Here is a 25,773-nt window from a genome sequence, read left to right on the forward strand (position 1 = left end):
ACACACACTTTAAGTGTTTGTGTTGTGTTTTTTATCGTTTTATCCAGTTGTTTTAACTGTTATGCCAATTGTTCCCGCGTTCAACTTTCAATCTGTGTGGGTTGCTAATGCTGCTATCCATTTTGATGGTAGGCTGGTACGAACGACCAGCTTCAGCGAGAACGTGACGTATTTCCCTTGCTCCAGCCTTCCAGTTTGCTATTTGTTTCCGACGAGTTTAAGAAAACTATTTTGGAAAAAATAAATAATCCAGTGTATAATGGTGGCCAGCCTTTACAGAAACATTAACATTGCAAGCCTTTTACATTGCAATAATATTTTGCCATTTTTGCCAATTTTTATTTCAACAAGTGCTGTCGTGTTTCTGTCGAGCCACGAGGGGTAGTAGCGGGCTAGTCATCATAAGCAACATAGCCTCTTTGGCAAACCAGCTTGAAAACACAACTTTACATTGAATTTCACGCAAAGCAAGACCATAAATTGGTGACCGGATTAAAGCAGCAATGAAATCAAATGTGTAAGAGGATTTAAAATCGACATTACAACCCCCAATGTGGTACAAATACAAAGAAAATACAGCTCAATCCCCATTGACTATGGGCGCAGCCATCTTGTTTGCTAGTTGTACAGATCTGCTCGCTCTACTTTGAAAGCGACGAGATACTACGACCGAAAGGGGGCGTGCCTCAGTGAAATGCTGCAAGAAAGCTGGGAGATTGGCGACTTTACCACTTCGTACATCCAAATGGATAGCAGCATAATCACAATGTGGACTGAGTGCCCGCCCCTCAATGTGGACTGAGTGCCCACCTCTCAATGTGGACTGAGGTCCTGCCCCTCAATGTCGGCTCCGTCTGCGGGCTGCAATATGTCCATGGCTGCAGTCAGGGGCTTCTCACCCAAACACGTGACCAACGCCCGCAATACATCACATTATGGAGAGACCGTCCTGGAGGAGGTGAATACCAACCCCTAGCGGCATCCTAGAGGAGGTGAATACCGACCCCTAGTGGCGCACTAATGGTGTCCTAGATCCTTGGTTCTCAAAGTGGGGTCCCCGGCGCGTTGCCAGGGGGTCCGTGAAGAGCTTGTTGTTACAACATAAACATACCGGTATTTATGGAAAAAATGTTGGGCCGGTCGTCATTACTCCCGTCGGCGTAACGTTAAACCAATGAACACTCGGCTTTTACATTACGTCCAACTCTTTCAGGCTTTACCTTCACATCTCGCACCTAAATAACTAAATAAAAGCCAATTAAACAGGCGCATTGTGTTCAGCCCTCCCCCTGCTTTAATTTTCGGCCAATAGTAACTCTGTTAACATTGCGTCAACCTGTCAACGCATGCTCGAGTCTGCCCTGCGTTCACACCAAAAGATGCAAAAAGATGCCGCGCAGCACGATCCCATTCAAAGTGAATGTAGAGACGCGTTGCGGGTTTGTTGCCGGACCACTTGCTGCCGAGAAAACCGGCAGCAAAATTTGATTTGCGGCGCGGCAAGATTTGATTTGCAGCGCAGCACGCCCGTGCCCGCGCTGCAGGCGCGTTCACGTATTTTGCGGCGCGTCAAATGCTGCTCGAGTTGAACTATTTCAACTTTTCGGCAGCAAACGCGTGATGACAGCCAATCAGCGTTCAACAGCGTTGCCAAAGCTGTGTTTTGCGTCCCCTTCAAAGCTTCGTCCATATATGCATGGCATGCCGAGCAGGCAATTTGTTACGATGGACCATTGGTAACAGTAGTTAACGTGTTTACTTGGGTGAATAATTTAACGGTTTTGCACCACTTTGCAGACATTTGGAAATAAACATGTCCTCTGCCGTTGTCCCATGTCCATTGTGACAACATTGGGCAATGTTGCCGTGTCATGTTTTTGCTGGTTTTGTTTGGGTTGGGTAGTTTGTGTGTGTGTGTGTGTGTGTGTGTGTGTGGGGGGGGGCGACATTTTTATACACACATTTATAAAAAAGTAAAATCTATTTACTTGTTGTAAAGTTATGCCAAAATACAATAAAATGCTTATTTAACACTATTGTGGTATTAGCACTGAATGATTGAAGCATAAAAGAGTTCAAAAGCATCTAACAGAAAAAAATAGACATGAGCCTATATGATTACATTTGTGTTGCGGTTATGAGGGGGTCCTTGAAATAATTTCTGCCCTATGGGGGGGTCCCCGGCCCCATATAGTTTGAGAACCCCTGTCCTAGATGAGGTGAATACAGGAGATGAATACTGACCCCTAGTGGCGTCCTAGAGGAGTTGAATACTGACCCCTAGTGGCGTCCTAGTGGAGGTGAATACTGAACACTTATGGCGTCCTAGAGGAGGTGAATACTGACCCCTAGTGGCGCCCTGGAGGAGGTGAACGTTCATATGATTTCTGGGTGTTGCGTATGTTCACCGCTTTCCTGTTCCTCCTCACATCAGTAATAATCAGATCATAATGCTCTCATAATGTATCTTAGTGCTGGATCCTGTATTTTGCATTAATTACTTACATTACTTGCATCACTTTAACTGGAATGATACATAAATACAAACACACATGAAAAAACTAACCAATCAATAGCCTACATGTAGACTGAATGAATCAACCGATTAATCACTCAAATGAGTATCTAACAGAAAAATAACTGTCCACAACACGCAGACATTGAAACATACATTAAAAACAATGGTCATATTCCGATTCATATTATATGAAATTAAAGAGTAAGTAAAGAGTTTAAATTGACCTTATGGGCTTATTAGTGTGAAGTTGAACAACACCCATCATCCCCTCCTCATTGAACCTTGATTCATAAAGTCTGTCTTTGATATGTGTGTCTGTGATGTGTGTGTCTGTGATGTCTGTCTATGATGTGTGTGTCCGTGATGTGTATGTCCATGATGTGTGTGTCTGTGATGTGTCACTGCCTCCTCCTCCATCTCGCTGATGTAATGTTGCTCAGCCACATTCATCATGAACCATCAAGTTGATGTAATCAATGTTTGGGAACTGAAATCAACAATCCCTCAGATGATAATGCTCAGTTAAAATAGACTGAACCAATAGTCTGTGTTGTTCTAGTTCATGAAATTAAATGATTATGTTCCTTAATTCAATCTTCATGTAGGCCTATTAACAATAAATTGTGTTTATGTATTATTCCAGTATGTTACATATAGGAACCGGGCCTAAGATGCATAATGAAAACAATGTTATTATATAATCTATTATTATTATTATCTGATTATTACTGATGTGAAATGAACCCACACGCAACACTCAATAATCATACAAACGAGCCCCTGCGCTTATTGGTCCACAGAGACCACACCTACAGATTCTCTGGCACGCCATTGGCCAGTAGCACCGCTGCATCAGCAGGCGGGACCCGTCCACCTCACAATAAACAGCATCTGATGATCCGGTGGAATGGAATGAGCAGAAGAGGACAGGCGACGAGCGTCTCGTTCCTTAGGGTGATCCTGTTCTTCATAAGACAGACATAAGATATAGGTGACCTGACACTGGTCGGCATCACACCAGGGGGTAAGCAGAGAGATATAGGTAGAGATAGGGAGAGAGATAGTGAAACTATCTGCTGCTGAAATGGCCTCGAGGCCAGTAGTGCCGGAGCCGGCTCCGAGCCCGGGTCCGAGACCGCTCTCTGATGACCTGCTGCCCGACAGCATATTCGCCCCTGAGCGGAGCGATGGCGTAATCGACACCGACCAGGAACGCCTGGAGGACGGCGACCCGCTGAACGGTGAGCCCGGGGACCGCGGGCTGGACCTCAGAAGCAAGGTAGGCCTGGACCCGGGGCTCCGAACTGGCGTTCTCTGACCCTCCGAGGGCTGGAGACTCCTATAAGCTTTTTGCTGCTCGCCACAATATGTTATGAACTTCATAACGTGAGTGATGCAATTTCACGTCAGACCCATTGAGTCCCCCTCTGTGTTGTCCTGCCGTCAGGTGTCAGGTTGCGTTCAGTGACCTCCCCTTCACAAAGTCACTGATGAAACGCAGCGGAACAATGCGTCAAATGTTGTTGTTTTAACTTAAGGTATAGCCTGCGTGAGGCATCACATCTATTGCAATAAAATAACTCTAAAATAATAATATTTGTAACAATCAAACATAGTGCTGTTTGATGGTAACTTTAACTTATTTTGATTGGTCCAATGTATGGTGTGGCGGTGTGGGAACGCAGGGTGCTGTGTGTCTGGGTACGTGTGGTATCTCCAGATATCAGTCCCTGCGTCCCAATCTCATGTCATACATATCGCACCGGCTCCGACACTGGTCTGTATGTACCGGGGCTTTAGTGTGTAGCGCCCTCTGCTGTCTGTACCTGATTCAACACGTTGCAAAACACTGTTGAGCATCCACACCCCCGAGGGATGGGCAGGGCACAAATAAAGTATGAAGTACTATGTCATGTGACACTCAATGATGCAATAACGATGCAAACACTATGCAAAGCAACCAATACTTTTTCTTAGTACACTGTTTTATACGCCCTCTCTCCCACCCTCTGCCTCCTTCCCTCTCTACCTCCTTCTGTTATCCTCCTTCCCTCTCTCCCTCCCTCTACCTTCTTCCCTCTTTCCCTCCCACCTCCCCCTCCTCTCTCCTCCTTCTCCTCCTCCTCCTCCTCCTCCTCCTCCTCCTCCTCCTCCTCCTCCTCCTCCTCCTCCTCCTCAGCAGGCCCTGGTCAGCCCCAGCAGGGAGCAGTACGACCGGCTGCTCCGTCAGCTCAGATCCCGGATGGAGGAGGGCTGTGGAGAGACCATCTACGAGGTGGGGCTGGGTTCAGGTGAGACAGGAGAGGACCTCTACCCTGGAGACCGCTCTGACCCAGAGAGGACCTTCACCCTAGAGATCGGTCTGACCAGGGGCGGAGTGGGGCACTAATAGCCACCGAGAGAATCCTCCCTGCTCCGCCCCCCCCCCCCCCCCCCCCCGCAACAAGAAAAATCGGTAAAAATTAATGATATAATTATAATTAAGAAAATAAAAATGTGTAAAATAGGCTACAGTTCTGCTCTGTGCGGAAGAGAATTGGCGCGCCGAGAATTCGCACACTTCCTTACAAGACCGGTAACCATAGCAACGTCGGTAAACAAAAGCACTTCGATTCTGGCCGTAGTGCTCCCCGCACTACAGCCATCCGGAGGCGCACAGAGCTTTGGCCGTGATATTATCTATACAATTATATTATACTATAGAACGTTATAAGACGCTGTCACCGAGTGTGAGAGGAGAGTTGACGGAGAAGATGGCGGTTGACCTAGTTTCAAAGTTTATACCGTTTATGCTCGGTAATACCGGTGTAACGTGTTGACACGACTACTACTACATGTTCCAAATCTGTTAACATATTCTCCATCCATTAAAAGAGAAAGATCAGTTAAGTCATTCATTCGTCTGAAATATACCAGCCAGCACATACACATTTGACTAGCAGCTTGTGCTAGCTCCAGCCTAGCAATAACGTCAATGGTGGAGCTCTGGCTAACTGTTTTTCTGTCAATTCACCTGCACAACTCGTTAATGCCTGACTTCGGAATAAATCCGTTATTTTTGAGCACTTGGATGCATCCCCCTCCAGCATCCGCCTCTTCTTTATTCTGGCCTTTTCAGCCCCTCCTTTCTCTTTTCTCTTCTTGCCTTCCATGAGTGCCACAACAAGCAAAAGCAAGCAACCACGAACTTGCTCGCCTTCTCTGTCTGACGCGTCTTTAGGGTCATGCCATTAGACGTTGGGCCGCTCATATATTCCCCTACATTTCCGAAAATGGACTCCATTCTCCATTCTACGTCAATTCAAGAACAAACAAATTAAAGTAAACTGTAGTTCGTATTATTTATTTATGGCCATGAAAGTTCTGTAACGCCTGAATAATGAAGAATTAAATGAAGTAAAAAAAAAATATCTAAAAAAAAAAACATGAATGAGACACAGAGAGTAAGCAAGTGGTATAAATATTGGTTGGATGTTCTCGAGACATCTATTGTTTATTTCGGGGAATTTCACGGCGTCTTGACGGGAATAAATTATGCTCAGGGCCGGCTTGCATACGCCTCGCGGCCGCTCAGAACTGTGGGCCGGTCCAACTGACTTCGCAGGCCGCTACACAATTGTGGGCCGGTCCACCTGACCTCGCTGGTCGGCCGGCCGACCGGGAAATCTCCCGATCGTCCCGACGGCCACTCCGCCTCTGGGTCTGACCGAGAGGACCTCCACCCTAAAGACCGGTCTGACCCAGAGAGGTACTCCACCCTAGAGACCGGTCTGACCTAGAGAGGACCTCCACCCTAGAGAGCCACATTCACATTCAGGGCGTTTAGCAGACGATTTTTATCCAAGGCGTCTTACAATAAGTCAATTTATCAGAAGAGAAATAACAATATATCTCTGTCGGTACAGTAAGGATGTTCATAGAATCAAGTGCCAAGCACTAACCATCACTAGGTAAACCCATTCCCCGTATACAACTCAGATAGCTAGGATAAGATGCTTCACGATGCCAGGCACCAATTTACAAATCTACAGCAGAGGATCCAACATGGAGGAGCACAGCTCTTGTTTCAGCGGTTCAATGACCTCTGACCTCTGACAGTAATTGGATCCATGGATCCAAAGGACAACCAGTACATCAAACAGGGAGGACTGGGACCAGTAGGACTTGGGGGCTGTAACCAGAGAGCTAACCCCCTCCCCCTCTGCCCGCAGACGGGGCGGCCAGGGGGCTGGGCCCGGCCAACATGGTGGCGGCGGTCGATACAGTGACATCACTGTGTGAGCAGGCGGGGGCAGACCTCGTGTTGCTCCGCACGCGCAGCGAGGCTGCTGGCCAGGTCCGGGACTTCCTGATCCGGCGCCGCGTGGGAGCGCTCGATTTCCTGGAGGTCCGGTGAGTCTCCGGGCACCGTGGGGACGACCTCTGACCTCGAGGTCGAGGTCAGGGTTCCAAAGCTTTGATTGGACCCGTTCAGGATCGATGAACAGACATCAGGGATGATGTCTGTTGAGTCCAAGTTCTCGTTAGACACGCCGACCGCGCTTCGTTCCAGTCTGACCATTCTGTTATCCAAACGATCTCTGGGGGGCTAAACTCTGACATAATCCACATGGTAGTAAATATAGCCCCCTTCTGATTCCATGTGATGAATCAGTGAATGTCCAAATAGACAGAGTTGGGCGAGTGTCACTTTACTCCAGTTTCCCCTCATCCCAGTGGTGGACGAAGTACTCAGACCATGTACTTGAGTTAAAGTTGAGATAAGTAAGTAAAAGTATCAAAGTAATTGGCTTTAAATGTACTAAAGTATCAAAAGTAAAAGTATTTTGGTGTAATGTGATTCCAATGTCTTGCTATGTCCTTTGTACACTAATTTAAGGTTAAAAGAAACCTCACCAACACTCACCAACTCTAAATACAATGTTTTTTTTTTTTTATGCACATATTTCTATACACACACACACAAACACACACACTCACGCAGGGGCAACGCACAGACAAACACACGCACAAACGATGAGAGACACACACGCACACACCCTCACACGCAGGGGCCAAGCGCAGACAGACACACACGTGTGCACAATCACATTCGCGCGCAGGGGGCACGCACAGGCAAGCACACACACACACACTGACACACAAACAAACACACACAGCATGCATGCCTTGGAAACGAACGTTGAAAGGAACAACAGGTTTTTCGAATGGAGTTGAGTAAAAAGTAAGATTCTCCCCTACTCATTAGTTCATTAAAAGTACAAAGTCTCACAAAATAATGATACTCTAGTAAAGTACGCAAAAAAGTTACTTAAGTACGGTAAAAAATTACTTGTACTTCTTTTCTGTCCACCACTGCCTCATCGACCCGTGTCTTTGGGTGAAGCAGTATGTCTACTGAAACAGGTATAGCTACTGTACCTTCTGCATGTGACCTCTCTGTCGAGGCCGTTACAGTAACAACGCAGAGTTACGTATGTAACTCCGGTTCTATGAATCCTGGATGACCGGTGCATTAAGCACTGGATTTATCCGTCTCGCGCATGCGCAGTTCGAGTACCTATACCAACAAGGTCACATGTGACCCTCGTGACACCGGATTGGCTATATAGCCCGGTGTCGACAGAGGATCTGTTCCCAGAATCTTCTCGCGAACCACGAGACTTCTGAGTGACCTGTAACTCTGGCGGTCATCCAGGATTCATAGAACCAGAGTTACATACGTAACTCTGCGTTCTATTTCATCCTTACTGACCGCCAGAGGCGGTGCATTAAGCACTGGATGGCCAATACCAACAACGTCACGAAGAATCAAAGCGCTCACCTACTGACCAGAGACAGCAGAGCTTGGCATCAGGGCCACGCCCATTGGATGGGGAGTGGCAACGTTGACCCGGTAGAACCTGGAGAATGTGCTAGGCGACGCCCATGACGCCGCGGCACAGATGGTCCCCAGGGGCACCCCTCTCAGGGCAGCCCATGATGTTGAGACGCTCCTGGTTGAGTGACACCTCACCCTGGATGGCGGGGGGCGGCCACTGGCCCCGTAGGCGTGCGTTATGGTCTCCACAATCCAGTGGGACAGCCTCTGCTTTGTTAAAGCACAACCCCTGTTAGGGCCACCATGGCAAACAAAAAGCTGCTCCGACCGGCGAATACCGGCGGTAGCAGAAATATAAGCCCTAATGGTGCGAACACACCAAGCGCGTACCTCGCGTACCATGTACGCGCGTAACGCACCTAAAATGTTGCTTGACCATTTTGTGTCAAAAATGGTCAGATACGCGCGTACGCATACGCGCGTAGATGAGACCGCCCAAACCCCCCCCCCCCCAGCCTGTGGCTGCGCTGGATTTAGGAGTCCAAGGAAGGAAACCCAAACGCCGCTGTGTTTGGGTAGATGATAGAGCTTGGATCGGGTTAGATTAAATAATCTCGGATATAAATAACAATAATCGGGTTAAATAACTTCACATGGTGTGTCTGGTGTGTTTCCAGCATTCGTAGTGTTGATCAGCAGAGAAATAGTCCGCCAAGACGTTGAGGTTGCTTAGCAATCAGAGACTCTGTCCATGCAAGTGAACGGAGCGTTCACTCTTCGTCATAACTATCAAACCAAACATCCTTCACATTCACCGAGCGAACATTATGAAAGTAAAATGCACATTTCTCGCTAGAAATGTTTCCATAAACGCATTTAATGGCGTAACTATGTTACTATTTCCACCCAGAATAAAGAAAGTTGCCGGCCGTGGCTGCCATGGACATGGCTGCGCTGGAGTCCGAGGTAGGAAACCCAAACGCCGTGGTGTTTGGGTGATAGAGTTTAGATCGGATTAGATTAAATAATATCGGATATAAATAACAATAATCTGGTTAAATAACTTCACATGGTGTGTCTGGTGTGTTTCCAGCATTCGTAGTGTTGATCAGCAGATATATAGTCCGCCAAGACGTTGAGGTTGCTTAGTAACCAGAGACTCTGTCCATGCAAGTGAACGGAGCGTTCCCTCTTCGTCATAACTATCAAACCAAACATCCTTCACATTCACCGAGCGAACATTATGAAAGTATAATGCACATTTCTCGCTAAAAATGTTTCCATAAAAGCATTTAATGGCGTAACTATGTTACTATTTCCACACAGAATAAAGAAAGATGTCGGCCGTATGCTTCTGTCCAAGCTCACTACTCTCTGCCAGTGACGTCGGGTCAAGCTCAACGCTGATTGGCTATTGCGGCGCGTATGAGCGTAAAAAGTTCAATTTTTTGAACTCCTCGCGTACGCGCGTATATGTACGCGCGTATATATACGCGCCTCATACGCCCCTAACGCGAGTAAAATGTTGCTTTACGCGTGTACGCGTCTCATACGCGCGTAAACCAATGGTTCCCTATGGAAAAATTGCCAATTTTATACGCGTCGTACGCGAGTAACGCGCTTGGTGTGTTCGCACCTTAAGGGCCCGCACCGGGCACAGCAGCTCAGACCCACCCTCCCCAGAAGGGGGGTCAAAGCGTGCTAACTGGATGGGCTGGTTAAGGTGATTGCGTGGCAGCACCTTTGGCAGGAACGCAACATTCGGCCATAGAGTAACACCCGAGCCATCAGAGTTCCACCTCAGGAATGTATCACTCACTGATAGGGCATGCAACTCCCCGACCCGCTTGGCAGATGTTATGGCTAGTAAAAAGGCAGCCTTCATGGACAGCCACTTAACCCCCCTTGACCCAAAGGCTCGAAGGGAGGCGATGACAAGGCTTCCAGCACCAGCGGCAGGTCCCATACTGGAGACCGCATGGCTGTAGGGGGACGCAGCCTCAAAGCCCCTCTAAGAAAAAGGGACACTAATCTGTGGCACCCTACCGTGGCGCTGTCAACCCTATCCTGTAGGGAGGAGATGGCAGCGACATAGACCCTCAAGGTAGAATGTGACCGGCCACTATCCAGGAGGGACTGCAGAAATTCCAGCACCGTGGTCACAGCGCAGTGCACTGGATCCACGGCCCTAGCCGCACACCAGTTGGAGAACAGCTTCCACTTGTTTCCGTACTGCAACCTGGTCAACGGTGCCCTGGCACTCATGACCGTACCCCTGACAGCCGCAGTGCACTCCCTCAGCACTGGGTCGGGCCCTGCAGTGGCCAAGCCCAGAGCTGTAGGCGAGAGGGGTCGGGATGCCAGATCTGACCCCCCAGCTGGGGGTCGGGGAGGCACCATGGCGAGCTGCAGCAGAGCCTGAGCAGCAGTGGATACCAGAGCCTCCCCGGCCAAAAGGGGGCCACCAGAAGGAGCCGGTGGCCCTGCAAAAGGACCCTCTGGACTGTCGGCAGAACCAGAGGCAATGGTGGGTACGCATAAAGAGGCCTGTCCGGCCAATCGTGCGCCAGCGCGTCCTGCCCTAAAGGGCTGGACGCTTCTGCCCTAAAGGGCTGGACGCTTCTGCCCAGGAGAACCAGAGGGGGCAATGCGCCGACTCCTCCAAGGCAAAGAGGTCCACCTCTGCCCTTCCGAAGAGGCCCCACATTGACTCCACCACCTCGGGGTGAAGCCGCCATTCCCCAGGTGGAGGCTTCCGTCGGGAGAGGAAGTCTGCCGCCCGATTCTGGGCCCCCGGCAAATAGACTGCCCGTAGGCTGGCCAGACGGGGAGAAGCCCAAGTCCACAGGCTCTGGGATGCCCGGAGAAGCCGTGCTGACCTGGTGCCCCCCTGGTGGTTCACCTGGGAAACCGTGGCCATGTTGTCCGACCGGACCAGGACATGCCGGCCTGTCAAATGGGGCAGAAAGCTGGCTAGTGCCAGCTGCACAGCCCGAAGTTCCAGCACATTGATGTGTTGTGCCACGTCCCGGCCAGACCACCGTTCCTGCGCAGTCCTGCCCTGCCACACTGCGCCCCATCCCGAGAGGCAGGTGTCGGTTGTCACCAACTCCCGGCGTGCCGGGATTGCGCCCATGGGCACGCCTGCCTCCAGATACGCTCTCTTTCTCCATGGAGCCAGAGAGACAAGACACTGCAGGGTCACCTTGACCCTCCTCTGCCTGTGCCACTTGGCATCTAGGTGCAGGCTGTTCAGCCACATTTGGAGTGGGCGCAGGGACAGTAAGCCCAGAGGCACCACAGCTGAAGCAGCTGCCAGCTTGCCCAGAAGCTGAAGAAACTGAATAAAAAGCAGCCTCCTGCCGGCTCTGAAGAGGGGAAGGAGGCGGAGGATGTCGTTCACCCGTCGAGGTGAAAGGTAGGCCTTCATGGCGACCGAGTCCAGGACCAACCCCAGATAGGTAACCCGTTGGGAAGGGTCCAGGCAACTCTTTGATTGGTTCACCGTCAAGCCCAGCCGGGCGACGTGCGACAGCAGGCGGGCCGTGTCCTGGGCCACCTGGGACCTGGAGGGCACACAGACCAGCCAGTCGTCCAGATACGGCAGGACCTTCATGCCCTGCGTCTGCAGGGGTGCGAGGGCTGCCGCCACCTTCCTGGTGAAAACCCTCGGGGAGAGGGAAAGCCCGAAGGGAAGTACCCTGAACTGGTAATGCCTGCCCCGATAGGCAAACCTCAGGAACCGCCTGTGGTGTGCCGCAACCGGCACATGAAAATAGGCGTCCTTCAGTTCTATGGTCGTGAACCACTCCCCCCTGGCAACTACCCTCAGGGTGTCCGCCGAGGTGAGCATGTGGAATGGTAAAATTTTTAAAAACGTGTTCAGGCCCCTTAGGTCTAGAATGGGCCTGAATCCGCCGTCTTTCTTGGTTACCAGAAAGTACGCCGAGTAGAACCCCCCGGGTTGTGACTGAGGGTCCACTGGCTCGATCGCACCCTTGGCCAGGAGGGCGGATAGCTCCTGGGCCAGAGCTGCGGCCTTCGTCGGGTCGCGGACGACTGTCATCCTGACCCGGCCGAAGGCCTGGGGCCGGCGTCGGAACTGTAATTCGTACCCCCGGGTTAAGGTGGAAACCACCCAGGGGTCTATAGTACAGGCAGCCCAGTAACTGATCTGCTGCTGGGAAAAACAGCCGACGACCGGCCCCGTGGTCCTAGCGCCTGGCCCCCCGGCCTCTGTCGGCTCTGGAGGGGTACCGGTGAGGCTCCGCGGCCCGAGGCTGCCCGGGCGATGGGCGGGCGGGGGCGCGAAAGCTATCAGCGGGCTGCTGGGCGGGCCGCCGAGACCTGCGTAGGCCCTCATCTCTCGCTGGGTAAGAGCGTGGTGGCTGGTAGCGGCCCCGGGGTGCAACCGGGAGGGCTCTAGGCCTGCCAGGAGCGGACACACTCCTGTGAAGACCCGACAGCTGCAGGTTGGTTTGCCTAGCTTGGGCAGCTCGCTCAAGCGTCTCCAGGGCAGCTGACCCAAACAGCTCCCCCGGTACCACTGGCACGGCTCTGAGGGCCTTCCTGCACGCCTCCGTCAGGGGCGACTGAGCCAACCAAACCTGGCGGTGAGTCTGGACCAGGGTGGACATAACACGCCCCAATTCCCTGGACATGAGGGCAAAGGCCTGTAGGGACGCGTCGCTCAGGTCCTGCGTAGACGGCTCAACTGCAGCTTGTTGCAGCGAGGTCGAGAGCGCCAGCATTAGGTGGGAGAGGGAGTTGCCAATCCGCCCCATACGCGCTGCTGCGTCATAGGCCTTCGAGAGCAGGTCGTCTGTGACCCTGCACTGGGGCCGAGGACACCTGGCATCCGGCCGCAAGGCCTGATCGGGGGTTAAAATGAGGGAGGCAATGGCGGGCTCAACGGGTGGCATGCGACCCAAACCATACTGCGCTGGATCCCACATGGCAGCCAAGGCCCGAGCACTGGAAGAAGGACGGGGGAGAGCCTTGGCATCCTTCCAGCAGACGTGTAGCTCCTTTAAATACTCCTCCGAAGGAGGGACAGAGAAAGGGGCGGTGGCAGGGCTGCGCCTGAAAAAGGCGCTGGGCTGAGCCAAGTATGCCTGAGGAGCATCGAGCCCCAGGCGAGCCAGGGCCGTACGGATGACGGCCCCGATGGGGTTACCCTCTGTGCTGTGCCCAGAGCTCTGAGCAGAGGAGCGGGAGGCCTCCCCAAAAGCATTTGAGGCTTCCTCCCCCGTGACACCCTCACTGAAGAGGTTGGCTGATGCCGCCAGCGACAGGACATCGTCCGTCCCCGGCACATCCCCCAAGGAAGGGTCAGGCCGGATGTCAGCCACCGCGCCACCTGCCCCAGGTTGCAGGGTCAGGAGGAGATCCTGTATCCTCACCATGTCGGACGACAAGCGATCCACCTTGGATGCTAGCTCGTCCCTAGCCCTTTTCCTGGGGGGGCCTGCTCTACCCTGACGCCAAGAACGGACGGGCTGAGCCGGAGGAAGTGGCGCCATTGATGGATGGTCGACGGCTGTTGGTTGTTCCACCGCTGCGAGCCTAGCCAGCCTGAGTGCCAAGGGCATGGAGCCGCAGTTCAGACAGGCCCTCTCTGTAAGGCCCTCCCTCAAATGCTCCAAGCCGAGGCAAGAGGGGCAGCGATCATGGCCATCGTCAGGCTCAAGGAGGGCCACACAGGCGCCACACACATGAGCCATCAGCAGAACACTGGGAGAGGGAGCACTGCCTTCACCAGTAAGCTACTAATTCAAGAAAAGCCAAGAAAGTGTTACCGGGAGAGGACGCGAGAGCGCAGTCTTCACCAGCAAGTGACTGAAAATAATTACACACTCAAATATACAGCAGTGTTCTCGGGAGAGGACGCGAGAGCGCTGCCTTCACCGGTAAGTGACTGAAAAGAAACACACAAGTGTTACAGGGAGAGGGCGCGAGAGCGCTGCCTTCACCGGTAAGTGACTGAAAAGAAAACCCCAACAGTGTTACAGGGAGAGGGCGCGAGAGCGCTGCCTTCACCGGTAAGTGACCGAAAGAAATACGCAACAGTGTTACAGGGAGAGGACGCGAGAACGCTGCCTTCACCTGGTAAGTGACTGACCGGAAAAACTTTTACCAAACAAATTTGGTAACCCAGAACACAGCCGAGCTGTTTCTATCAGGGAGCTATCAAGTAGCAGCTACAAGCGCTGGGGGGAGCGAACTGTACAATGTAGCCAGTAGTGAAAATAATCCCAGCAGTGTTGCCGGGAGAGGACGCGAGAGCGCTGCCTTCACCGGTAAGTGACTGAACGATTATATATATATATTCTTCTAACAAAAGTGTTACTAAACAAAAACTTGGAAGCTTCTACTCAAAGGAGGCCTTTCAGCGCTGTACAGACAAACAGCCCCTGGAGGACGAGTTCACCCGTTGCTCCGACCCTTGGTCGCGAGGCTGTCTGGAGCGCGATCCTTTTCAAAAAGCGAATACGCTATCCGCAAGCGGTACTACTACATGCGTCTTTGCGAGAAGATGAAAGGAACAGATCCTCTGTCGACACCGGGCTATATAGCCAATCCGGTGTCACGAGGGTCACATGTGACCTTGTTGGTATAGGTACTCGAACTGCGCATGCGCGAGACGGATAAATCCAGTGCTTAATGCACCGTCAGTAAGGATGAAATAGAACGACAATATATGACAGAGGGGAGCCGAGGGAACCGGGTTAGATGAGGTAATCGCTGCTCCTCACCGGGCCACTGACATCTGACCTCTAGGAAACACTCAAACATCCAGTAAACTCTGAACCAGCTTAAGCATCCCCCTTTCAGGGTTCATGGCGGCAAGCACAGACGCAGCGGCTCTTGGCTCTCTGATTAAGTGTATTATGCTCGTGTTGTTTGTGTTTTTAGTGTGTCTTAGGACGTGGGGTCAAGCTAAACATATTTACAGCCACACAGAGCTCCTGAACATCGGGTTATGTTGTCAGGTTGCAGTTACGAGCGACTTCCAGCGGAATCACAACATCCCGCTCGACATAGCAAGGTCACCGGAGTCCCCTTGGATTGTTTGTGGCCCCAGCAAGCGGCGTAGGCGGCGCAGGGAGAGCAAGCCGAAGCGGGGTTGCCGAGCGGGTCTTCTAGCACGGCTATGGAAACAGCCACTCAAACCCCCGTTACCCAGCATCTTCCTGACTAATGCAAGATCCATCGTTCACAAAATCGACGAATTGGAACTACATCTAGCAGCCAACTGCTTTGTTTGCAATTGCTGTGTTATGATCATCACGGAGACCTGGCTACATCAGCTGATCCCGGATGAGTCAGTTCTACTAGCGGGACGCAATATCCACCGCTCCGACAAGAACAAGGACTCCGGTAAGGTCAGAGGAGGGGAACTGTGTGTTTATGTTCACAATGATTGGTACGCAAGCAGTAAGACCACAGTCACTTACTGCTCCCTGGGCATAGAAGCAATGACAGTAGTTTACAGACCCTTCTATCTTCCCAGAGAGCTGACAGTGGTAATTATCATTGCTGTTTATATTCCACCAGATGTAAATGTCAGCATAGCTCTTACCTGCCTACATAATAGTGTCAATAAACAACAGCAAGCACATCCTGATGGGATACACCTGGGGATTTCAATCAAGCATGCCTAAAGACAGTCCTTCCCAGATTTGTACAGTATGTACGGTGCTCCACCAGAGGAAACAACACACTGGACCGTGTCTATTCTAACATAAAGCATGCTTATAGAGCAGTCCCCCTCCCACATCTGGGCCTGTCTTACCATCTTTCGCTGCTCCTCATCCCAGCATACACTCCCCTTAGGAGGAAAACCAAGCCGGTCAAAAAGACTGTAAAAACCTGGCACCTCGCACTCTCCAAACTGCAGGACTGCTTCGCTCACACATATTGGAGTATCCTTGAACAACAGGATCTACAGGGCTTCACTGACATCGTATTGTCATACATCAAATACTGCACTGACAATGTGACGGTTGATAAGAACATCAAAGTCATCCAAACCGAAAGCCCTGGATGACAAGTGAAGTCCAGTCACTCCTGAGAACCCGAAATGCCACCTTCAAAACAAAGGCACATGTACAGCGTGGCGAGAGCGGACCTGAGGAGAGGCATTAGAGGAGGCCTACAAAAGGAAGGTTGAGGGACATCTGACAAACAACAACCCACGTCAAGTGTGGCAGGGATTAAACATCACAAACTACAAAAGCAGCCCCTCAGTGACCATCAGTGCCGACGCCTTGCTCGCAGAGGAATTAAACCATTTCTTTACCCGCTTTGAGGCAACAAGGCCCAACACAGACATGCTGACCCCTCTGACCACAAGCCAACACACACTCACTATCCAGGAACATCAATTGAGTCGTGCAGGTCAGTGAACACAAGAAAAGCCACTGGACCTGATGGAGTGCCTGGCGAAGTAATCAAAGCTTGTGCTGATCAGCTGGCAGTTGTCTTCACTAAGATCTTCAACCTGTCCCTGACACATGCCACCGTCCCACCATGTCTCAAGTCGGCTACCATAATCCCTGTCCCCAAAAATTCAACTATCAATAACCTCAGTGACTACAGACCCATTGCACTAACACCAGTGGTTGCAAAATGTTTTGAGAGGCTTATGAATCATCACATCAAAGAATGCCTCCCTTCAACCTTTGACCCCTTCCAATTTGCATACAAAGCAAACTGATCAACTGATGATGCCATCTCCACAGCCCTCCATACCGCACTCAGCCACCTGGAACACCCGGGGACTTCCGTAAGGATGCTCTTCGTCAACTACAGCTCGGCCTTTAATACCATCATCCCTGACATCCTTGTGAGCAAGCTGGCTGCCCTGGACTTCCCCCCCGCCACCTGTGCCTGGATAAAAGATTTTCTTACAAATCGGCCGCAGTCTGTTAAAATTGGCACCCACAGCTCCTCGACCCTCATGCTCAATACGGGTTCTCCCAAGGCTGCATGCTGAGCCCACTCCTGTATGCCATCTACACACATGACTGTACTCCCACCCACCCCCAACACAATAGTCAAATTTGCGGATGATACGACTGTGGTGGGGCTCATAACCGGAGGAGACGAGTCGGCCTATAAGGATGAGGTGCAGCGGCTGGTGGAGTGGTGTGCTGCAAACAACCTGGCCTTTAATACAAAAAAAACAAAGGAGGTTATAATGGATTTCAGGAGGCACAGAGCTGACCCCGCCCCTCTCCACATAAATGGTGACTGTGTGGAGAGAGTCTCCACCTTCAAGTTCCTCGGAACTCACATCTCTGAGGACATATCCTGGTCAGCTAACACATCAGCAGTGGTGTAGAAGGCCCAAGAATGACTCCACTTCCTGAGGGTACTCAAGAGAAACAAACTGGAGGAGAAGCTGCTGGTGACCTTTTACCGCTCCACCATCGAGGGTGTGCTGGCCTTCTCCATCACTGTGTGGTATGCTGGCTGCACAGTGGCTGACAGAAAAAGGCTGCAGAGGGTAATAAGGTCAGCTGAAAAAAACGATTGGCTCTCCTTTGCCCTTCTTGGATGACATCGCCAGCTCTCGATGCATCTCAAGAACAAGAAAGATCATCCGTGACCACCTCCGTCCCAGCCACGACCTGCTCAGCCTACTGCCCTCTGGTAGGAGGTACAGGAGCCTGAAGAGCAGAACCAACAGACTGAACAACAGCTTCTTTCCTTGGGCAATCAGGACACTTAACACTCATAAAACATAAAACTTTAAACAGACACACATATACCTCACTTTCTAAAAAGTGCAATGTGCTTACGGCCTTTTATATTTATTTATTCACATTGCCTATCCTTTTTCCAAAAGTTTTTCTCGTTTTCACTCCCAATTTCGTTGTATAGGTGACTGTAAAATGAAAATAAAGGCTATTTCATCTTATCTTATCTTCCCTTCATATACTTAATGCTTTTAAAATCCACAAATGATATTGAAAAGCAAGGTGACAAGCAAACATGTCAAACCTGACGTCTGTAAACATGATCCGGGCAGTCCCCTTTTCCTCCAGCAGGGGTCGCCAAGGTGCAGGTTGAGGGTCAGACGGATAAGAAACATACAGCAGACTGAACTAGGACTCATTTGAAGCAATGAGTAGTAAATACCAGAGGTTGGGATTAAGTGTTTTGTAGAATTGTTTCCATAACAACGCCCTAACCCTTGTGTCATCTCCCCGGGGGCAGCAGGGTGGCGGTGGTGGGCAACGTGGACGCGGGAAAGAGCACCCTGCTGGGGGTGCTCACCCACGGGGAGCTGGACAACGGCCGTGGCGCCGCCCGGCAGAAGCTCTTCAGACACAAACACGAAATGGAGAGCGGGCGCACGAGCAGCGTGGGCAACGACATCCTTGGCTTCGACCCGCAGGGACAGGCGAGTGGTCCGCCATGTTCACTGTCCTACTGCTGGGGTACGAGGGCTTTAGGAGACCAGGTTCACCATACTACTGCTGGGATACTACTCTGTATCATCCTGCTGCTCTGAGAAAACCTGGGGGGCCGAGGGAGTGTCATGTTGACGCAAAACGTAGCAGTAAAGGGGGGAGGGGAGGTGGGGAGGGGAGTTGTCCACCATGTGGACCCTGTCCCTACTGCCGGTATGGAGCCAGTTTCCTGCTATAATTCAAACCTGAAAAAAAAAGTTATAAAGGCTTGTAAATCTGGATTTGAAAACTCAACACCTTGTAAAAAAGGTTTTGCAACACTGAAAAAAGAGATTATAACCTGAAAAAAATTCAAACAAAAATTCAAACATCTGTAAACATGATTTTGTGTTCTGTTTTATCTTCTTCATCATTTTCACCAACACATTTTCAAAGTTCAAACTATTTCACCAGCGCATTTGCATAGTTTCAAATCTGGCACTGTTCTAACAGTGTATTTCATTGTTTCCCGGTTTTGAAACCTTGTAAATGGGATTCTGCAAACAGGTGTTCATACATTGAGAAATAAGTTTTGAAAGGTTGAATATTTAGTTTTAAAAACTTGTAAAGGTGTACGTTTACGCCATTGCAACGTATTTTTTCAGAACTGACTTTTCAGCACTGACTTTTCAGAGATTTGACCACACAGGCGCAAGCATTGAGTCACGTGAATATTGGCAGTGTTCTGTCGCACATATGTTTTGAAACTCCTGACAGTGAAATCTGAAGAAAAAACAAACGTTCCTGGGGGCGGGACCATTTAGCTCATACATTCCAAGGGGTCAGACAACTATCATGCCGTCGCAGTCCACCGCCCAGACCCTCCATCCGCCAACACCCGCATAAGGAAGGGACAAAGGATGTAAATGTGCCGTTCACCAGGCTGTGTGTGATTGACAGTGCTCGGCCGATGACAAGAATGTGATTGGAATGTACGTCAGCCGAGAGCAACCAATAGGTAGAAACGCCGGTGCCATTTTTACTTACTACTAGCACCACAAGAGGGGTCAAATGACCCCTAAGTCATTTGAATGGGAGGCTGTGCATTTGCACATAATGATCACTAGGTGGCGCCAATGAGCTATTACCGCGCGACCGCCACGTGTGTGTTTCACAAGCCTAGTCCTCACGATTTTGTCATAAATGTGCATATACGAAGTACAAACAGCCTATATTTTCACTAAGATTAAATGATGCAAATAAAGTAATTAAATTAATTGAGATATGCCTTTATTGTTATCGTGGATATTTTGTCAACACCACTCCATTCCATCAACATTGTGAACCAGCAGTTGGTGGTTACAGAGTGGTTTAGCATCTGCCCTGCAATACGGGCGACCTGGGTACGTCATTTAATTCTGCCTGTTGGCTTCTTTTTGTAATTTCCTTTATATCAGAGAAATTAGGCTTAACAATTTACTTTTTATGTAATAAATATGTCTTACAGTATCCTTATAACCCAAATATATACTACCTGGCAAAAACTCATGGTAAAGTTAATGCAGAGAGAGCAGAGAGAGAGGTCATGTTTCCCGAAGCTCCGCTAGGCATTGGAAAAAACTACTAATTCATCGTTCAGATCTACTTTATCTTATTTTATTTACCTAACAGTATATAGTTTGTTTCCGTTGTCCTCAATCGCTCGATTCAACAATACATTTTGGCACTTTTTACTCCCGGATCAGACCGCAGAAAAAGCCTTGGACTTTCCTATCGCCAACATGCCTCCGTATTCGGATATCTCAGGCACGGAGACTGGGAAATGCACAGACTGCGTCAAACTGCAACAGACATCGGCTTTAATTGAAACGAGACTAGCAGCAGTAGAAAAATGCAAAGGACTCCTACAGGCAGGGCTCTACAGTGCGCCCATTTCACTCGCATTTGCGAGTGAATATTTCGGCGTGCGAACGAGAAAAACAACACAGGAGCACGCGTGCGAGTGACTTCTCCACAGCACACTATACTGTGCGTTCACACCAAACGCGAAGGGGCAAAACGATTCCATACAAAGCAGCGATTCCATTTGCATCGCGACACTTTTGCCAGGCACGGGCGAGCACGTTCATGTGGATTTCCGGTGGATTTGCAGCACGCCACTTTTGCTCGAGTTGAAATATTAAACTTTGCCGCGACATTCGCGTGATGACAGCCAATCAGCGTTCAACAGCGTGGTCACTGAGTGACGTGTGTAACGTAACAGCCAATCAGTTTTCAACCGGCAAACCGTTCCCTGCAGTGCAGTCCGGGGTGAACCGCAGCATGGAGGAGAAAGTGATTGTTGCCGTTTGCGACTCCCGAGCTCTATATAGAATAGTATATGATATAATATAATTGTATTGCATATATAATATCACGGGCAAAAGCTCTGTGCGCCCTCTGGATGGACGTAGCGCGGGGAGCGCTACGGGAGGGTTTAGCGGGTTTGTTTACCTACGTTGCTATGGTGACCAATCTTGTGTGTTCCAACGTTTATTAAGTATCTAAATCGCTGTCTGATCAATACTTAATTCACTGCCTTTTCCGTGGTCATTACAATATTATGAATATACTGCGTGAAGAATGTTAATGCTGTTACTGTAGTCGATAAAGTCTACAAATTCAACCCCTGACTGGTTGAAGGATTTCGGGTGGCTAGTTTATGATGCTAAGTCTGTACATTTTGTAAGGAAGCCCCATCGGCAATGGCAGGCTCCTCTGTTTACGCGATGCTGTGGTGAAACACATCGAGTCCACTTGGCATTCTCGCTGTCCCGATTTCTATATAAATCGCACCCAGTCCCAGCCCAATAACCCCTGGTACGGTGGAAGCAGAAATTGGTGCTGTTTTGTGTAGCCTAAATTGAATCTTGTCTATTTATTTGTCTTAATTTTGCTTTAGTAAATTGGTGCTGTTGGTGTGTGCAATTTCTGCACGCTAATAAATGTTCTAAACAAAAACCTATTGTGCCCCCATTTATTTTCCTGTGCTCCTAAGTTTTTTAACTTAGGGGCACGAGTGCTCCTGAAAAAAAATGTTAGTGTAGAGCCCTGCTTACAGGATACAGTGCCGATGGGTGAGTTTGCTGAGCTCACTCAGATACAGCAAGATGATCAAAGCTACACTGTATCCTTCCCGAAGCTGGACAAGAGAGAGACGGTTCCAGCTGCGTCTCACGGGCACAGAATCGGCGCTAAGCCAAAGCAACATACCAAAGTGAATCAACAAGTTCTCTCAACACCAAATGCTAAGCTACCCAAAGCTAAAGTTACATGTATCAGCCGGATTAGCCCGTCACTCAAATCAACCCTGCCACTGAAGAACCGGTTCCTGCCACTTCAAGAGTCCACGAACGCGCCTGCCACCGATGCACCCCTGAGCCCCGAGATGGGTCCGGACGGACAGTGCGGACAGAGACGGAACAACCAGTCGCCACGGAGGCGGGCTGCGCATGTGTCTGCCACCGTCCAACAAGGGCCCATCTCAGAGAAAGCAGATGAACCAGACACTCTGATTATAGGAGACTCAACTATCAAGGATATAACCGGTAAGAAGATCAAAACATGCATCTTCCCATATGGAATGGTTAGTGATATCAACCATAAACTAGCCAAAATCATATTGGAAAACCCCAAAATCTCACAGATTATTGTGCATGCAGGATTTAATGATATTCAAAGAGAACAGTCAGAACTTCTGAAGAGGGATTACACTGATCTATTGGATACACTCGACAAAATACACATCAAGTCTTCCATCAGTGGACCCATACCAACAGTTGACAGGGGAATAACCAGATTCAGTCGTCTACTTGCACTGAATACATGGCTTTCCAGAGTCTGCAATGAAAGAGGAAGGGACTTTATTGACAATTTCAACTTATTCTGGGGGCGCAAATATCTTTTCAGAGCAGATGGCCTACACCCAAACAGGTTAGGCTCAAAACTGTTGAGGGACAATCTTCTCTTCTCGCTTTACGCACAGGCCACAATCTTGCCATGGTCTGACGCACAGGCCACAATCAGAGCACAGGTTGAGAAGAAGCGAGACTACAGCCTCCCCCACACAACTACTCTGCCACTATCTGACACACAGATAGCAGACAGCCCACAGCCATGGTCTGACGCACAGGCCACAATCAGAGCACAGGTTGAGAAGAAGACATGTATCAGCCCGTCACTGAAATTAACCCCGCCACTTCAAGAGTCCACGAACGCGCCTGCCACCCATGCACCCCTGAGCCCCGAGATGCGTCCGGACGGACAGTGCGGACAGAGACGGAACAATAACCAGTCGCCATTGAGGCGAGCTGAGAAGAAGCGAGACTACAGCCTCCCCCCCCCCCACAAATGTTCTCTATGTCCACTATCTGACACACAGATAGCAGACAGCCCACAGACCTTGAAGAGAGACAACAGCCCGCCCTACGCCATCAACACTGTGCGGAGGGGGGTGGCCGGCGGGGAACGACCACCCTCTTCCTCTTCCTCTGCATTACCTCATCGACGATGACCTCCAGCCTCATCTCTCCCACAGCTATCTCTCCAGCCCCAATGTCTCCTCCCTTTGCGAGTTTCCAGCCGAATATAAGAGACTGGAATATGTTGGAATATCTGCGTCATTGATAACATCGCCATGTCCTGGCGACAGGCTGATAACTCCCAAGAGGATGGCGCCCCACCCCCCCCCCTATACTGATAGTAGTCCTGAGTATTACTGAGACAAAAAAGGGTTCAGCTGTAGATACAGTATAAAGGAAGTTTCACATAATCTGCTGAACCCAAGGTTGCCTACGTCAAAGCAGGGCAACTTTCGCATTCATGCTGTAACCACTAAGAGAGTAAACAAAGGGAAACTTAGACACACTGCTAACCTCACAAATCTCATATCTATTGCCTCCAAACCAAAAACAACCTTAAAGCCTATCAACAACACCATCAGGATGGCTCTACTTAATGTGAGGTCTCTTAATAACAAATCATTTTTAGTTAATGATTTTATTACCACTTCTAAACTGGATTTTATGTTTTTAACTGAAACATGGCTGGAACAAATTAACAGTGCAACCGTTCTGATAGAGACAGCTCCTCCCAACTATAACTTTTTTGATGCATGTAGATCTGGAAAAAGAGGTGGAGGGGTTGCTGCTATATTTAAAAAAGTATTTCAGGGGAAACAGATGTTATTTGGTGATTTTCCATCGTTCGAATACCTTAGTGCTGTATTGAAATGCTCCCCCAGAGTTCTCCTATTAATTATTTACAGGCCACCCACATATTCTGCAAATTTTTTCGATGACGTCACAGAATTATTGTCTAGCATCTCCACAGAATTTGACTGTCTAGTTATAACTGGTGACTTCAATTTTCATACTGATGATTTGAATGACAAGTGTGCAAAAAAACTTTTTGCCATTTTGGACACATTTGAACTGTCTCAACATGTGAAAGAGGCTACTCGTTGTAAGGGGCACACTCTAGACCTGGTTATCACAAAGGGCCTCAATGTTTCTGATCTCTCTGTGACTGATCCTTCCTTGTCTGACCACTTTTGTGTTTTCTTTTAACATATCTTTTATTCCCGACATACAGACAAAATCAAACACTGTAAAAAAACGGTATATCAATGAAGATTCTAATGTACTTTTTAAAAAGGCCATCTCCTTGCTACCACCTCTAAACCCATGTTCTGCTGATGATCTTGTAGAAAACTTTAATTTGAAAATTTTGAAAGTCATAGATGTCATTGCACCTTATAAGGTTAAAACGATTTCTGGAAAGCAAAAGGCACCCTGGAGAAAAGCTGCTTCTGTAACAGCACAGAAAAAGGAATGCAGGAAGGTTGAACGCATCTGGCGTAAAACAAAACTTCATATTCACCATGATATCTATAAAGAGAGCCTCCGTGCCTACAATTTAGACTTAAAAAATGCTAGAGAAACATTTTTCTCCAATATCATTAAAACCAACACTAATAATGCAAAAACCCTATTTGCAACTGTTGACAGACTGACCAACCCCCCAACAGAAATTCCACCTGATCTCCATTCCACGCAGAAATGCAATGAGTTTGCAGCTTTTTATATTGATAAAATTGAAGGTATCAGACGCGCCATCAATATCTCCACGTCAAACAAAAATTTTGGACTACCACCCTGTTCAGGCAAAAATTACGTGTTAAGGATGGCATGCTTTAATGTTATAGACTCTCAAAATCTTGTGGAAACTGTGACACAACTAAAGCCATCCACCTGTTGCCTTGATACTATACCTACCAACCTCTTTAAGAATGTTTTCGACTGCCTAGCAGTAGACATATTGCAGATAGTTAGCAACTCTCTCCAGTCAGGCAAGTTCCCAAAAGCTTTGAAAACTGCAGTTATTAAACCCCTTTTAAAAAAGCGGAGCCTAGATGCCTCTATTATTAACAACTACAAACCAATATCAAATCTACCCTTCATAAGTAAAATCATTGAGAAAGTTGTCCTCCAGCAACTAAATCACTTCCTGGCATCAACTGGTTGCTATGACACCTTCCAATCAGGATTTCGACCCCTGCACAGCACTGAGACCGCCCTTATTAAAGTTGTAAACGACATCCGTCTTAACACAGACTCTGGCAAAACCTCAATACTAATGCTACTTTACCTCAGTGCTGCATTCGACACTGTAGACCAGGGGTCTCAAACTCAAATTACCTGGGGGCCACTGGAGGAAGAGCTTGGCTGAGGTTGGGCCACAAGTACTCAAGTATTTCTTAAAAAGGGTGTTTAGTATAAAAAAAAAAAAACTTCCAATTTTCTCAATATTTATTATTAACAGTTCATCAACAGTTCAACATTCTCAAAGTGCATAAACAGAACATAAATAAATTCTTATTATTAAATTTGCATCCGAGAGGGCATCACACAGCTGGCGGAATATCTCCTGCGCAGTGGTTTGGCAACACATAGGGATAACCCTGAGTAATTCCTCCGTTACATGAAACTTATCAT

The 25,773-nt window shown here is 49.1% G+C and overlaps 1 protein-coding gene across 1 annotated transcript in view; it reads left to right on the forward strand.

The window, feature by feature from the left end:
• The first annotated feature begins 3,412 nt into the window (after nucleotides 1–3,412).
• Nucleotides 3,413–25,773, forward strand: part of LOC130376058 (GTP-binding protein 1-like) — a 37,298-nt gene continuing 14,937 nt past the window's right edge. The window contains exons 1-4 of the mRNA XM_056583271.1: nucleotides 3,413–3,797; nucleotides 4,698–4,809; nucleotides 6,730–6,910; nucleotides 18,567–18,750. Coding sequence (XP_056439246.1) covers nucleotides 3,603–3,797; nucleotides 4,698–4,809; nucleotides 6,730–6,910; nucleotides 18,567–18,750 — 672 coding nt within the window. The 5' untranslated portion in view covers nucleotides 3,413–3,602. The remainder of the gene's footprint in view (nucleotides 3,798–4,697; nucleotides 4,810–6,729; nucleotides 6,911–18,566; nucleotides 18,751–25,773) is intronic.

The sequence above is a fragment of the Gadus chalcogrammus genome, chromosome 2 (genome assembly GCF_026213295.1).
Source record: "Gadus chalcogrammus isolate NIFS_2021 chromosome 2, NIFS_Gcha_1.0, whole genome shotgun sequence".
NCBI classification, from domain to species: domain Eukaryota; kingdom Metazoa; phylum Chordata; class Actinopteri; order Gadiformes; family Gadidae; genus Gadus; species Gadus chalcogrammus.